Source organism: Nicotiana sylvestris, chromosome 12, assembly GCF_000393655.2.
Source record: "Nicotiana sylvestris chromosome 12, ASM39365v2, whole genome shotgun sequence".
Lineage (NCBI taxonomy): Eukaryota > Viridiplantae > Streptophyta > Magnoliopsida > Solanales > Solanaceae > Nicotiana > Nicotiana sylvestris.
In genome coordinates, this window is record NC_091068.1 from 159,615,552 (window position 1) to 159,631,088 (window position 15,537).

The 15,537-nt window shown below is 41.8% G+C and overlaps 1 protein-coding gene across 1 annotated transcript; it reads left to right on the plus strand.

Moving 5' to 3' along the window:
* The first annotated feature begins 14,316 nt into the window (after positions 1 to 14,316).
* Positions 14,317 to 15,331, plus strand: LOC104214462 (ethylene-responsive transcription factor ERF109-like). The gene has a single exon (XM_009764123.2). The coding sequence runs from the start codon at positions 14,362 to 14,364 to the stop codon at positions 15,136 to 15,138; it is 777 nt and encodes a 258-aa protein (XP_009762425.1). The 5' UTR covers positions 14,317 to 14,361; the 3' UTR covers positions 15,139 to 15,331.
* Positions 15,332 to 15,537: the final 206 nt, after the last annotated feature.

Sequence of the window (15,537 nt, forward strand, 5' to 3'; positions counted from 1 at the left end):
CACAACTAGCACCATCCTATATACAACAATTTGTTTTTAACCATAAGGTCAAAGGTAAATGTGTTAGGCCCAAGTGAAGCTTTTCCTAAGGCACCATTGCTTACTAACTACTATTTACACAAAAACAAAAAGAAAAAATAGACTCAAATCTTAAGAAGGTTGTCATGCTATCCATCATCGAGAAGAGCCACCCGGTTCACACAAACTCCACCATTGAAAAGAACCGTGTCATTAAGAAAACTAAAGGCTTATTGATCATTGAAACTTGAGAAATAAGAAGCTACGAACCAAAAAAGAAGCTATCAAATGAAATAAAAAGCTATACTATTAAGGAAATTTCAAAAGAAACTATAAAGTAAAATGCGGAAAGTAAACTAAATATGTACAGAAGGGGGGTTTAGATGAATATACATAAGAAGGGATGAATATATACATGAGAGTAACTTTTATATACAGACCAAACTAGAACAATAATGGAACGTAAAATGAAAGGTAAAGTTATATACATACCAAAAATGAAAAATAAGCATAAAGAAAGAAAATAGTGTCATAATTACAGTCCAACTATCAAATCAAAGTACCAAATCAAAAATCCAAGTAGGTCCACCCCCTAAAATAAAATCTAGCATTGTCCTCAATGCTAACTAACCAAAAATAAGCTCAAAAAGAAAGATAGAGAGTGAAGAAAACTACCTATGAATCCTCCGTCTACATAGGGTCCTGTGGTAGCATGGGCTCCTATGATTGTGTGGGGTCATATGGTAGCACGGGATCCTGTGGCTGGGCACCTAGATCATCTGTCCCGGGGGGCCTATGGCTGGCCAGAAGTAGCACCCTCCGTCTCCTCCAACTCAATCTCAACATCATCTACCTGAGGGATCATCCTCCTCCTCCTCTTTGGTGCTCTCTCAATCTTCTGCTCCGGAACCTGCTGTGTCTGAGCTGCTAGAGGCTGATCATACAATAGTAGCTCCAAAGGCAAATGGTCAGTTGCCTTCATCTTCTCCACTTCTCCTCTCAATTCCTTAACCGCCTCATTCGATTCCCGTGTATACTTCAACTTCTTTGTGTATTTGCTCAGCTCCTTCAGTGTTTTCCCTTGTTCAGCAAGAGCATCCATTATCAGCTTTTGGTTATCACTGAGCATCTTCTAGTTGTCCAGAAGCTCCTTGGGAGTCTCCTCTACCGAAGCTGGCATTTGTGGCTGTGAGGGTAATAACTGCACTGCCACTGAACTAGAAAGTACAGACAGCTTAGAAGTTGTTGCCTGCATCCGGTTGCTGATACTAGAGAGTGTTTGGTTCAATCTATGGGAAGTCAATGGGTATGCTGAGGAGGATGGAATATCTGGAGGGGTAGAAGTATATGGTTCGGAGGCAGACTCTAGTATGGCTGTGGGAGGCTGAGAAGAAGTGATTACTACTATTGGCTCTTCAGACTGGCCAGTAGAAGTAGTGGCTTTGCCTTTAGGATCTTTGGCTTTGGGGTTGTCATCGGCCTTAAGGCTGTACCATAAAAAGGGCATCTTGGGTTTCACCTTTACGTCAAAGTTCCTTTTCTCTACATCCTGGTCTTCCAAATACATTGTAAGGAAATTCGGGAAGGGGTATGATCCGTCACCCTCATTGACCACCCTAGTGATCACCCTAGACATGACATTCCCGACATTGATCAAGAACCCCACCATAATAGCCACCACCAATAGCGCCTGGGAGACCGACATAGAGTTTTCATGGGTAGTTGGGTCCAGCCTGCTGCATACAAAAGTCTCCCACCCCTTCGCCTCAAAGTTTAGGGTTTACCTCAAAATTGCAACTCCTAATGTCAACCATGCTGGGGTGGTGCCCGGGAGAGCCAAATATGATGCTAACCATGGACAGGCTACCTCATCAAGTGCCAATTTCTCCAAGTACAATGATTCATCTTCCTCATTAAAGCCCAGATACTCATTTATTGTCTTCCTATCATACTTCACTTTCAAGTTTCGCACTTTAGTTACTTTGGTATTCCTCTTGATATGAGAGGCATTAGCGTAAAACTCTTTGACTAAGTGTTCGTTTGCCTCTAACACCCTACTGGTGAAGTAATCCCACCCAACTCGTTCATTGAATTGTTGTTTCATGTTAGGGTTGTGTGGAAAGAGATCCCTCTCTATGAATTAGCACCCAACAATAAGCGACCTTAGAGGCTACCATTCACAGAACTTGTGATAAGCAAGCTCACTGACGAATTATTTTTTCCATACCTCAGGGTTTCTAGTTCTCTCCATACCCCTGGGTTGGGGCACACCCCCTCACTTTTCATCCGGTACCCCAGCATCTACATCCTGTCTAGGTAACGAAGGTGTAGGTGAGGTTGAACTATCACGGCTCTCAGCTGAACCCTCAGACGACTCAAAAGAAATCTGAACTGAAGCATGAGCAGTAGGAGAGGCTGGAGGTATAGGCAAATCTCTCAAACGATGTCTCTCCGGGAAGTTAGGTACATACTCCGGTACTGAATCAGATTCAGATGCCTCCCGGGAGGGTAAGTACTCACTTCCCTCAGAATGGGAATAGCTTTATCTGCAACTTTGATGAGTTTTCTAGTTTCCCCAATTACTTTCCGAACTACTGGGTTCAATTTGATCATGCCTCGTCCCCTACCCCAGGAGGACTCTGCTCTACCATTTTGTTTGTCACTACCTCCTCTAAATTTAACCATTGTCTGCAAGTATATCAGGTGAACTTGTTAGTGCAAAGACTGGAAGAAGTAGTGCAGAAAAATAGTTGACAGTGTAAAGAAAAACTGTAGACCGCCGTCCGCAAAAAATGCACTGCGGTAGCAAAGGTTGTACCGCGGACCGCAAAAAATCAACCGCGGATCGCGGAGAGGTGGGACTCAGACTACCCACTCTCTGATTCAATGCCACCGCGGACCGCAAAAAATCGAGCGCGACCGCGGTAAGTGCACCGTGGACCGCAAAAAATACCATCGCGGACCGCGAATATCACGACTTAAAAATATCTCAAAAGATAGGTGACCGCGGACTGCAGAAAAACAACCACGAACCTCAACGGTCAAATTTGGGCTCGGCATCTAGGGTTTCCAATTTTTCGTGCATTTTCGCATTAGTCAATATATTATCAACCCACTAGGTAGTTAATCACCATTTTGACTAATTAAAACTTAATCTAATTAACACTATGAAACCCTAAGTTAAAATTGAAAGAAAAAGGAAAAAGAAAAAGTAATAACTGTCAAATTAAAAGAAAAAATAAAAATAAAATTAAAGACTAAGGATAGATTTGAATTACGAGAAGTGAGATGCAATACAGATGAAGTTCAGTTCTTATGTTGTGCAAATTAGGGCGTGAGTGAACAATAGTCTATAGTGATTGAAAGTGCAAAGGGCGAAAAGTGGTAAAGGGGGCCCTGAGGTCCTATTTATAGACAATCCCTGGGACCCACTTATTCTTACCTACCACGACCGCGATAAATGCACCGCGGACCGCGGTTGTGTAACTCAGAAGGGCTGTTGCTTTGAGACCACCGCAGACTGCAAAAAAATGCTTTGCGACAGCGGTAAACTACTGCGGTCCGCAAAAAATGCATTGTGACAGCGGTTGAAACTTCAGAGAGCCTCTATTTTTGACCTTTTAGTACCGCTGACCGCAATCGAAATCCGCCCCCACGATAAGGCCACCGCGGATCGCGAAAAATGGAGCGCGACCGCGGTCCAAACTTCAGAGAGTGATATATTTTTTCAGCTTAGTCCTGCACTGCATCAAACATCCCTATACACATCTCACAACCAGTTAGTTCAAAAGCAAATCCTACACTTAGAATAAAATCAAAGAAAAACAAAAACAAAAACACCTGGGTTGCCTCTCAAGAAGCGCCTGATTTAACGTTACGGCACAACGCAGGTTACCATCAATCACTTGAGATAGATCATTGCCACCATGTGGATGTCATCAAACTTGCCCTCTTGATCTCCCAATTGGAGACTTCAACTTGCCCACTAGCTTAAGGATGGTAAGGGGTAGAAACCTTGTGATTGACACCATACTTTTCAAGTAAAGTGTCAAATGCCTTATTGCAAAAAAAGAGACCCTCCATCACTAATGATTGCTCTAGGAGTGCCAAACCGAGTAAAGATACTCTTCTTAAGAAAGGCCGCAACACTCTGGGCCTCGTTGTTGGATAAAGCCACGACCTTAACCCACTTTTAAACATAATCAACGACCAAAAGAATATACGTGTTGCCACAAAATCTTACAAACGGACCCATAAAATCAATGCCCCACACATCAAATATGTCAACCTCGAGGATAGTGGTGAGAGGCATCTCATCCTTCTTTGAAATTACACCCGCTCTTTGACATTCATCACATTTCTTCACTAGTTCACTTGCATCCTTGTACAATGTGGGCCAATAAAAACCACAACTCAACACCTTTGAAGCTATCCTCGCCCCACCATGATGACCACCGTAAGGAGAGGAATGACAAGCATCCAGAATACTCAATTGCTCCTCATTCGGAACACGTCTCCGGATCACACCATCATTATAGATTTTGAACAAGTACGGCCCATCCCAGTATTAGTCTAAGCTATCCCGTTTAAACTTCTTCCTTTGGTTAGAAGAGAGCTCATACGGCACAATACTGGTTACAAGGAAATTGGCAATATCCGCAAACCAGGGCATATTGTTCACAGACACAGAGAGCAGTTGCTTATCAGGAAATGAATAATTAATCTTGAGGCCATCACGAGGCCTCCCCTTCTCCTCCAAGCGGGACATATGGTCCACCACTTGGTTTCCACACCCTTTCCGGTCCACAATCTCCAAATCAAACTCTTGAAGTAATAAGACCCATCTCATCAACCGAGTTTTGGAATCCTTTTTCATCATCAAGTAGCAGAATGTAGCATAGTTGGTATGAACTATCACCTTAGCACCCATGAGATAAGGCGTAAAATTCTCCATTGCAAACACAATAGCCAACAACTCTTTTTCCATCACCGTGTAATTCACTTGAGCATCATTCATTATTTTTCTTGCATAATACACCGGGTAAAACATCTTATTCACTCTTTGACCCAAACCGCTCCTACCGCAACATCGCTTGCGTTACACATGAGCTCAAAAGGTAATCTCCAATTGGGTGCGGTAATAATGGGAGTTGTTGCCAATTTGTACTTGAGGAGTTCAAAAGCCTTCATACATTCTTCATTGAACGCGAACTTGGCATCTTTTTTCAATAACTTGCACAAGGGGTTCACTACCTTAGAAAAGTCTTTGATGAATCTTCGGTAGAAACTTGCATGCCCAAGAAAACTTCTAACCCCTTTGACTGATATAGGAGGAGGAAGCTTTGAGATCACTTCAATTTTAGCCTTGTCCACCTCTATGCCATGCTTTGAGATCCTATGGCCGAGGACAATGCCCTCCTCGACCATAAAGTGGCATTTTTTCCAGTTAAGCACAAGATTGGTCTCTTCACACTGGGCCAATACCTTGTCAAGATTCTTTAAACATTCATCAAATGAGTCACCCACAACACTGAAGTCATCCATGGACACCTCCAAAATGTCCTCCACTATGTCGGTAAATATGACCATCATACACCACTGGAATGTAGGCGCTGCATTACACAACCCAAATGGCATCCTAGAAAAGGCAAAGGTACCATACAGACACGTGAAGGTGGTTTTCTCCTAATTTTTTGGGGCAATCAAAATCTGGTTGTACCTAGAGTACCCATCAAAGAAACAGTAGAAGGCACGCCCAGCAAGTCTATCTAGCATCTGGTCAAGAAAAGGCAACGGAAAGTGATCCTTATGGGTCACTTTATTCAACTTGCGGTAGTCCATGCACACCCTCCATACGGTGATAGTCCTGGTGGGAATCAACTCATTTTGCGTATTGTTAACCACGGTCATACCACCCTTCTTCGACACACATTGCACCAGCGAAGTCCAAGAACTATCCGAGATGGGATACACAACCCCTGCATCCAACCACTTGATTACATCCTTTTTCATAACTTCTTGCATAGCCTCATTCAACCTCCTCTGATGTTCCACGGAGGGCTTGGCATCTTCCTCAAGAATAATCTTGTGCATGCAAAAGGCGGGGCTTATCCCCAGATATCATCTAAAGTCCATCCAATTGCCTTCTTCTATTTTTGGAGCACCACTAATGTGGCATCTACTTGTATGTTAGTAAGACAAGACGAAAGAATAACTGGCAAAGTTGAACTAGGGCCTAAGAATTCATACCTGAGGTGTGGAGGCAACGACTTCAACTCTAGCACGAGAGGTTCCTCGATTGAGGGCTTTGTTAATGGAGTCTTCATATTCTCAAGATCCAAAGAGAGCTTTCGAGGCTCATAAGAGTAAGAGCCCATTCCATGTAAAACATTGACACACTCCACTTGGCCTTCATCCTCATTTACATCAAGATTCAACAATACCGCTTCTAGAAGGTCCTCACATTGATCATTGCACTAGTATCATCAACTATCATTGCCGTGACAAGATCCACGAAAGAGCACACTTCGGTACTGTTGGGCTGCTTCATTGACTTGCACACATGAACGACCACTTTTTCATCACCCACCCGGAAGGTGAGTTCCCCTTCTTCCACATCAACTAAGGCCTTCCTAATTTCAAGGAAAGGTCTTCCCAATATGATCGGAACTTCATAATCAACCTCACAATCCAAGATCACAAAATTAACTGGCAAAATGAACTTGTCCACCCGAACAAGAACATCATCTACAATACCAAGCGGCCTCTTCATAGTTCTATACGCCATTTGTAACTTCATTGAAGTAGACCTCGGTTTCCCAATACCCAAAGTTTTGAACACGGAGTAAGGCATCAAATTGATACTTGCACCCAAATCGCACAATGCCTTTGCAAAATTAGCGCTCCCAATGGTACATGGGATGGTGAAAGCGTCGGGATCTTCAAGCTTTGGAGACATCGAGTGCACAATTGCACTAACTTGGTGAGTTGTCTTGATGGTATCACAGTCCATGGAGCTCTTCTTAGTCACCAAGTCTTTCATGAACTTAGCATAACCCGGCATTTGCTCAAGAGCTTCCACCAAAGGAATATTGATTGATAAACTCTTTATCATGTCAATAAATTTTCTAAATTGGTTCTCATTCTTTTGCTTTGCAAGCCTTTGAGGGTAAGGTGGAAGAGGCCTTGGCAAGGGAGCCTTAGACTTGGGTACTATCATTTTCGATATGTCTATTACGTGTTCCCTAGATAGGTTCACGTTAACTTGGGTCTCTACCTCATCATCATGAACATCAATCCTCACTTCCACATTCACATTCTCTTCTCTCACTTGCTCATCAACTAAAGGAACATCATCATCTTGCACTTGAATCTCATCACTCACAATTTCCTTTTGCTTAGAGGTATTCACATTACCACCTCGACCACTTCTTGTAATCACCGTCATAGCATGCCCGGTGTTGTTCCCACCCTTCGGTTTACTACCATATCACTAGATAGAGCCCCCTTAAGGCGAGTATTTAAAGACTGTGAAATCTGGCCAAGTTGAACCTCCAAATTCGGATTGAAGTATTGTGGGATGCCAACTGGGCATCGGAGTCGATGTTCTTCTTCATCATTTGTTCAAACATTATCTCGATCCTTCCAATCTCATTGTTTTACGAGCTAGGACCTTGGGGCAGAAATGAAGGTGGGTTGTTTGGTTGTTGATACATCGAAGACCTTTGAAAGCCTTGCCCCCGATTCCCTTGATTGCCATTATTCCAACCCCCTTGGTAGTTGTTTCCTCCCCAATTGTTGTTGTTGCCACTCCAGTTACCCTAATTATTCTGGTTGCCCCAATTTTGATTGTTGTTCTCCTAGTTGCTATTGCCTTGTTGGTTTTTATTCCCCCAATTTCCTTGGGATCTCCATTGTTGTTGTTGATTAGGAGCATTGCCCTTTTGTCCTTGGTAATTGTTCATATATTGTACTTCTTCATTTTGCTCATCATAGCTCTCATCTTGATTGAAACCACCACTACCTTGGTCATATTGATCCGGACTACCTTGACCTTGTTGGCCTCTTTGTTGCCTCTTTTTGACCAACATGTTGACACCCTCTATAGCATTTACTTGTTTAGGAGATTGAACCTGTTGCAATTGAGCTTTCGCTAACTGGTTCATTGTGGTAGTTAACTCTGTTATTACCTAGCCATGATCATGGTGCTCTTTGTGCAAGTGGATGACAGTGGGGTCACCTTGTGACACATTGGCTCGACTTTACCAAGCTGAGGAAGTATCTGCCATCTCATCCAATATCTCACACACTTGATCATAAGGTGTGTTCATAAAATTTCCCCTGCTAGCTTGTTCACTACACACTGATTGGTTGCGTTAATGCCACGGTAGAATGTCTGCTGAATCATTGCTTCGGTCTTGTCATTATTGGGGCATTCTTTTACCATTGTCCGATATCTCTCCCAGATCTCATGAAGTGGTTCATTAGGTTTCTGTTTGAAGGCCAAAATCTCATCTCTCAAAGTTTCCATATGCCCCGGCAAGAAAAACTTTGTTATAAACTTGTCCGCCAACTCATCCCAAGTAGTGATGGAATGGTTGGGAAGCCTTTCAAGCCAGTCCAAAGCTTCCCCTTTAAGTGAAAAAGGGAACAATCTCAACCGAAGTGCATCCTCTGAAACATTGGTTTGCTTGCTTCCCCAACAGGTATCCATGAAGCTTTTAAGATGTTTGTAAGCATTCTGATGGGGAGCACCTGTGAAATACCATCGCTGCTCCAACAAAGTCAACATCACATTTGAATTTTGGAAATTGCCCACCCGGATCCGAGGTGGGACAATTGTACTAGCATATCCTTGGTTTGGAAGCACCCGAGAGCCACTCTTAGAGGTGGAGGAGGAGGGTCTAAAACATTATCATTGGCCTGGCGGCCTCTCTTTTGAGCTTGAGATACTATAGGTACCTCATCATCAATATTGTCATCTACCTCCTCCCCCGGAATAGCATTTCTAAGAGGGTCATTGTTATTGTTCTCCATTTTGTACCTGGATTGGCGACACACACAAATTAGTACCACAGAAGGAAAGAAAAACAAGACACAAAACTATTTAGATAGATAGCCAAAATAGTTAGCTCCCCGGCAACGATGCCAAAAAGTGATCGGGTACAACCCTACACCACTACAGAGTGGAAAGAGCGGTCAATGCAGCCTTTACCTGAGAAGGTTGGGATCGAATCCACAGGGAGCTAATACAATGTTTGGAGTTGGATTCCTATCTAACTTAGCAGTGTGTAGTGCTATTGATTACACTTCCAATCATGTTTGTTTGTTTGTTACTTCCAATTTTATACTAATGATGTATGAAATTAAGCTAAGTATATATGTTTTTAGGGTTTTCTAAATGGGTAAAAAGACACTAGGGAAGTGACTTACTCCTAGGTGAGTATCTAACAGGATCTAGAGCTCAGGGCAATAATGTTATAGTTGGGATCATGATATAGCCAATGCACGAAGTTACTCACTCTACACCTCTCGGTAGTAAGAGTGACCTTGCCCTAATTTGATTTCTCAAGCCCAATTGGGTGTTCAATTTGTGCAAGCAATGTTGGCTCAAGTTGGGTATTACTATCTCTAGGTTTAACTCTTTAATTGGGGCTATTAATCTCTTGAATACACCCCAATTCCTTGTTGGCCTGAAATTCCTAGACTTAGACTTTCTTTCTCAAGAAGAGTCTAATTCAAAAAGGCACAAATTAGTATTTGCAACCACCCATTCAACATAGAAAGCACAAATTAGGCCAAATAACAATCACTCATAAACATCTAAGCCCTAAAATAAAAGACCCATTAAATACCCACATTAGGGTTGAGCCACAACCTTAGCTAATGGGTTTAGCTACTCATAATTGAAGATAAAATCATAGATTGAGATGAAAAATAATCCATAAATTATAATTACAAGATAAGATACTAAGATTAATTGCTAAGTAAGCTACAAAATTACTAAAAATGGGAAAAAGTCACCGTTCACGTGCTCATTATCGATAAGATGACCTAAAAATCTAAAAAGAAAGTATTTATACATAGCTAAATTTTCCGGATAAAAATGCCCCTAACGGAGGTACCGCTGATAGCGAAAAATGGACCGCTGCAGTGGTGAGGCTACCGCCGACCGCAGTCTTCAGCTTTTGCTCAAACTCCAGGCTCTCTGAACTCCTCCACCATGGACCACAGTAAAAGGACCGATGTCGCTGTAAGGGTACCACGGTCGCATAAAATCATCGCAGACCACGGTAACTTGAAATGCCTCAACTGGTATCTCTTTGAACCTTTCCACCGCGGAACGCAATAAAAGGATCACGGTCGCGGTTAGTCTTCTGCGGCCGCGGTGGATTTTCTGTTATAGCACTGCTTTGACTTGGTTTTGAATTTGTGCATGTTTCACTCCTTTTTGAGCTGGTTATGACATCCTTGTCTCCTTTTGACCTAACAGTGCAAACAAGCACAACAAGTTAGCTTTTGGGGAATACTTGTACACATTTTAGTCCAAAACTCAAGCAAAAAAGAGCATAAACTAGACTAGAATCCCTAGTTATCAACACCGTCGGCCAAAACAGGGAGTGTGATTTCTCCAGATGTTCGTTCAACTGCATTGTTAAAACCTGTTAGCATGATGCAACGCAACACCATCTTATCCTCAAGTTTCATTTGTGCAAGTACCCAAGGGTGGATAATGTATGTGCCGCTCCCATATAATGCATCTTACATTTGTATCTAAAATTTATAAAATGATAACAAGGGAATCACAGTGAGGGAAAACCAATCCAAACTGTGGGTATCTGACTTATCGAAGATGATACTTTCTTCGAGTTCATCATACCGCTCGTGGGTGATTGACCATTTGAGATTATGGGTTGTGGTGAACTTTACGCTATTGATAGAAGCGTCATCGCCACCACCGATGATCATTTGGATGGTGCAGGTTGGTGAGGGCGGCTTCGACGGTCCCTGATGTTGATCGCGTCCTCTGGAAAAGTTGGTCCTTCCGCGATCGCTCAGTAACTCCTTGAGGTGTACTTGTCAAAGCATGTTTACGACCTTCTGTCTTAGGGCAATGCAGTCCTTGGTTTTGTGCCCTCGTTCTTGGTGGAACTCGCAAAGTGCATTTGACTTTCTGGTGTTTGGATCTGACCTCATCTTTTGAGGACACTTTACCTTCGATCCGAGCTTCTCCAATGCATAGATTATTTTTGAAGGTGACACACAAAAATTGTGAGCGGATAACAAAGGGGGCATACCTCTCTCATTCTGATGAGTCCCTGTCCTTAGTCTAGGTGAGCCTTCTTCGTGGCAGGAAGGGGGTGCAATGGAGCTTCTAATGTATGGTAGATGTCGTTCCTGGTTGGGTCGTGGAGCCATGAGTCCCTTCTGGTATCGTTTCTTTAATCTTTTCTGGACTCGGATTGTAACGAGGTCAATCGGTGGGTTGGCCCATTGAGGCCATCCTCGTATGCTCTAGCCTCGGCATAATAGGCATTGTGTATTTCATCCCAAGTAGTTTGGGGATACTTCATAAGCCGACTCAATAACTTTCTCGTCACCCTTGAACCATTCCTCCTCAGCCTGTTCTAGAAAGTTGCGACCATTCCTTCCAATACGTTCGGTAAGGTCATTCTTACTCGGATGAATCGGGCGAGAAAGCCCCTTAATCCTCTCCGGGCGCCTGTTTGATATCGGATACAGCGTTCACTTTTGCCTCCGCCTTTTTGGCCCCATCATGGGCCGTTACGAACTTGTCGGCCATCTCTTCGAATGTTTCGATAGAACGCGGGGGCAGTTGTGAATACCAAGTCAATGCTGCTCCGGTGAGGGTTTCGCCGAATTATTTCAACAAGGTGGAGGATACTTGTTCCTTGGCGAGCTTATTGCCTTTTACAGCGGTGACATAGTGAGTCACATGGTCTTTGGGATCGGTCGTACCGTCATATATTTTCAGGTAGGGCGGCATTTTGAAGGTGTTTGGTATGGCATGCGGGCAGCTTCATCACTGTATGGTTGCTCGACAAACCGACCAGCATCTCTTTTTGGCAAGAGTTTTGGGGCACCCAGTATTTTGTCGACCCTTTCTTGGTGCTCACTCATTTGGTCCCGAAACACTCTATTCTCGTTATCCATTTCCTCCACCTTTTTTCAAAATGGCTGTAAGGGTGTCGTCACCTGCATTATTAACAATGTGAGTAATACCGGTTATTGGAGGAGGGAAAAGGGCCATGTTGCTCGGCCATTGTTGGTGTAATGCAAGTTCTTGTGTTTTCTATTACTATATCCTGAGCGGGCTTATAGAGGATGATGGTTAGCATGTTAGTTAGCCAAGCCTTAAGGATCTTTTTCACTGCTATTGGTATCTCTTCCGTCATGGACGTGGAACTCCTTTACCGCGGGACGTTGCGATACTACCGTGAGGGAGAGGTGACCCACCTCGCCTAGGAGAGGCATTGGGAGTTATGTCCTCACCTTCTATCTCAGAAACCTCATTGATAGTGTTCAGGAGATTGGTGGTGAGGTCGGTCATTACCCTCGTTCTTTCTTCTCCGTTACCTACAGGGGCGGATCCAACCTATTGAATGTGGGTTCCCGTGAACCCAATAGCTTTTGCATATACCCTGTATATATATTAAAAATTCACTAAATATCCATAAATATTTGATTGTGAATCCAGTTATTTATTGTATATTTACTTAAAATCGTTATAGGAACCCATAAACTTTAAATCCTGGATCCGCCTCTAGTTACCTGCCATATCAGATCTGTGTGTACAAGGAAAAGGAATTTTGTTCTTTGTTTATTTTTTGTTAGCAATCTGTGCTAGTTGTAGATGTAGAAGAAACTAAAAATTTAACTAGGAAATCCCCACAGACGACGCTAAATTGTTTGACAAAAAAAAACTTTCAGTTAAACTATTTAATTTTATGTAATGGAGGGTTAAACTTAGCTAACAATAATAACTCTAGATTTAGAACTTGTCGGCAAGGATAACGTAGGACAAAGTCGGTGGAAGACTAAGGGTAATGCACATTTAATATTCCAAAAGATGTGAGTGAGCAATAATGGAGGGGTATCAAGCAATAAATAGCAATAAATAACATAAATGTAAATTGGAGAAACAGTTCACCCAATAATGAATGAGATGAGTGATTGTTCCTTCTGACAATGATGAATGACAGATAAATCATCGAATGTTCAAACAATTCTCGGATCTGATGAAATGATATGGGATGATGTGTGCGAGAATATTGCAAAAGGTAAAATTTGTATATTTGCTATAGAGAAAGAATCTTATTCTGAAAAGTATTTTTATCAAGTCAATGTTACACGCCCCACACTATTGTCTCCTTTTCTATTTATATGAAACATATCCCTAACAAACCCTAATAGTACAAGGGCAGAGAACATTCAATAGACTATTCTCTTTAATATCTTATTACCAAAACTAGTCGTTATTGTTCTGGCCTTGGTGCTCGACCTCGACCGTTGTTGACAACCCGGCCACGAATCTTACTGCTTCCTGGTCAACCTTGACCGCATCTTTTTCCTTAATGCTGTTTTACGCCAAATTCTCTTAGGGCAGATTCTGGCTTATACATTAATATTCATTTATACAATTATACTACTACATTCATTTGAATTTATGTGAACTCATTTGACTCATTACGGAGTTTAAGAAAAAAAAGACTTTTTACTTATAATTTAAAATGAAGCACATATATTTTGTAGGGTTATAGATAATTGTATAAAGATAAATTATTTTTCTAAATAGGGAAATGTGCCTTTTTTGGGATGTACTAAAAAATGATTCACATAAATCGAGACGGAGAGAATTATAAAATTAGACAAAAGGGGAGTACGGAAACGATGTAGATGTGGTATTTTGATCTAACTTCAAGGCGACATTTGACTGCCCACTGTGCCCAGTCTTGTATCCCAAAAATTCCAAACCTCTCTCCTTCGGTAAGACATTACGTCATAGTTTACCGTGTCAACGCTTCGCCCCTGCCATGTCATCAAGTATTACCCGAAACCCGACCCGTATAACTGCCACCTCATCTCCAAACCCACTAGAAACCAATATGTCAACTTCACCATCCAAATTCCCACGTGCCCACAAAAACCAAATTGATTTAACATGCCAGCTAAGCTAAAAAACAAACCCGTGTACCAAAAGTGTATTACTATAACTTGGCTTATCCACGTTGTTCATTTTCCTTCTCGTATAAAAGCAGAGAACTAGTAAACCAGAAAACTATCCGAAACCCAAAGACCAGCATTTTCACCTTTATTTCAACCATGCAGAGGTCAACCAAGAGAGCTAAACAAGAGGAAACTGCTTCAGTCAACCATCTAATTTCACAGCCAAAGTTCACAGATGAACAAGAGTTTTCTATCATGGTTGCTGCTTTGAAAAATGTTATAACAGGTGATACAACACAAGAATTTCAATATATAATTTCATCTTCTTCACCTTCTACGTGCATGTCAAGTTTAGAGCCTCCTCTCTTTCGCGTTCCAACAGAACCAGAGCCATGTCAGTTCTGTAAAATAAAAGGGTGTTTAGGTTGCAACTATTTTGGAGCTCCAGTTCCTGATGATAATAACAAGAAGACAAAGACTGTAGTTGTCAAGAAAAAACAGAAGAAGAATTACAGAGGGGTGAGACAGAGACCGTGGGGAAAATGGGCTGCAGAAATTAGAGATCCAAGAAGGGCAGCTAGAGTATGGCTTGGGACTTTTAATACAGCAGAAGATGCAGCTCGAGCTTATGATAAAGCTGCTATTGAATTTAGAGGTCCTAGAGCTAAGCTTAATTTCTCATTTGCTGATTATACATCAATTCAACAGCAGAATGCAACTACTAGTACTACATTTTCTATATCTCAGCAACAACAAGAGCCTGTGCATGAGTTACAGCTGGGAAATAAAACAGATTTTGGTATTGGAATCGAAGAAGAATTCTGGGATCAATTAATGGCATCAGACAATGAGATTCAAGATTGCTTGAGGATGATGGATTTCAATGGCGAGTCTTCTTATTCTGGTGGAGGGAGCATTGCTCATAGCTTCTGATTTGCAATTTCAAGAATTGGAAAGGAACAGAGAAAAGGAAAAAATTAAATAAATCAAAGTGGACTAAGGTGTCTTGTGTGCCCATTTAGTTTTATCAAATTTGGGCTACTGAATATTTCCCATTTTGGATGTACTACGTTTTTTCTGGTTTTTTAGGATTTTATCATAAATGTACTTGAGGATTGTACAAGAATTTTGGAATTTGTAAGGGGAATGACTTACATGTGAATTAAAACTCCCAAAACTTGGAAAGATTAATGAAACACGATACATCCTTCATTTCAAATTTTCGATCGTCCTTCATTTCAAATTTTCGATCGTGCTCTCTAAATACATAAGTTACCTCTGAACTATGGACCAAATATTACACATTTTTTACAAACGCTAATCATCTTACAC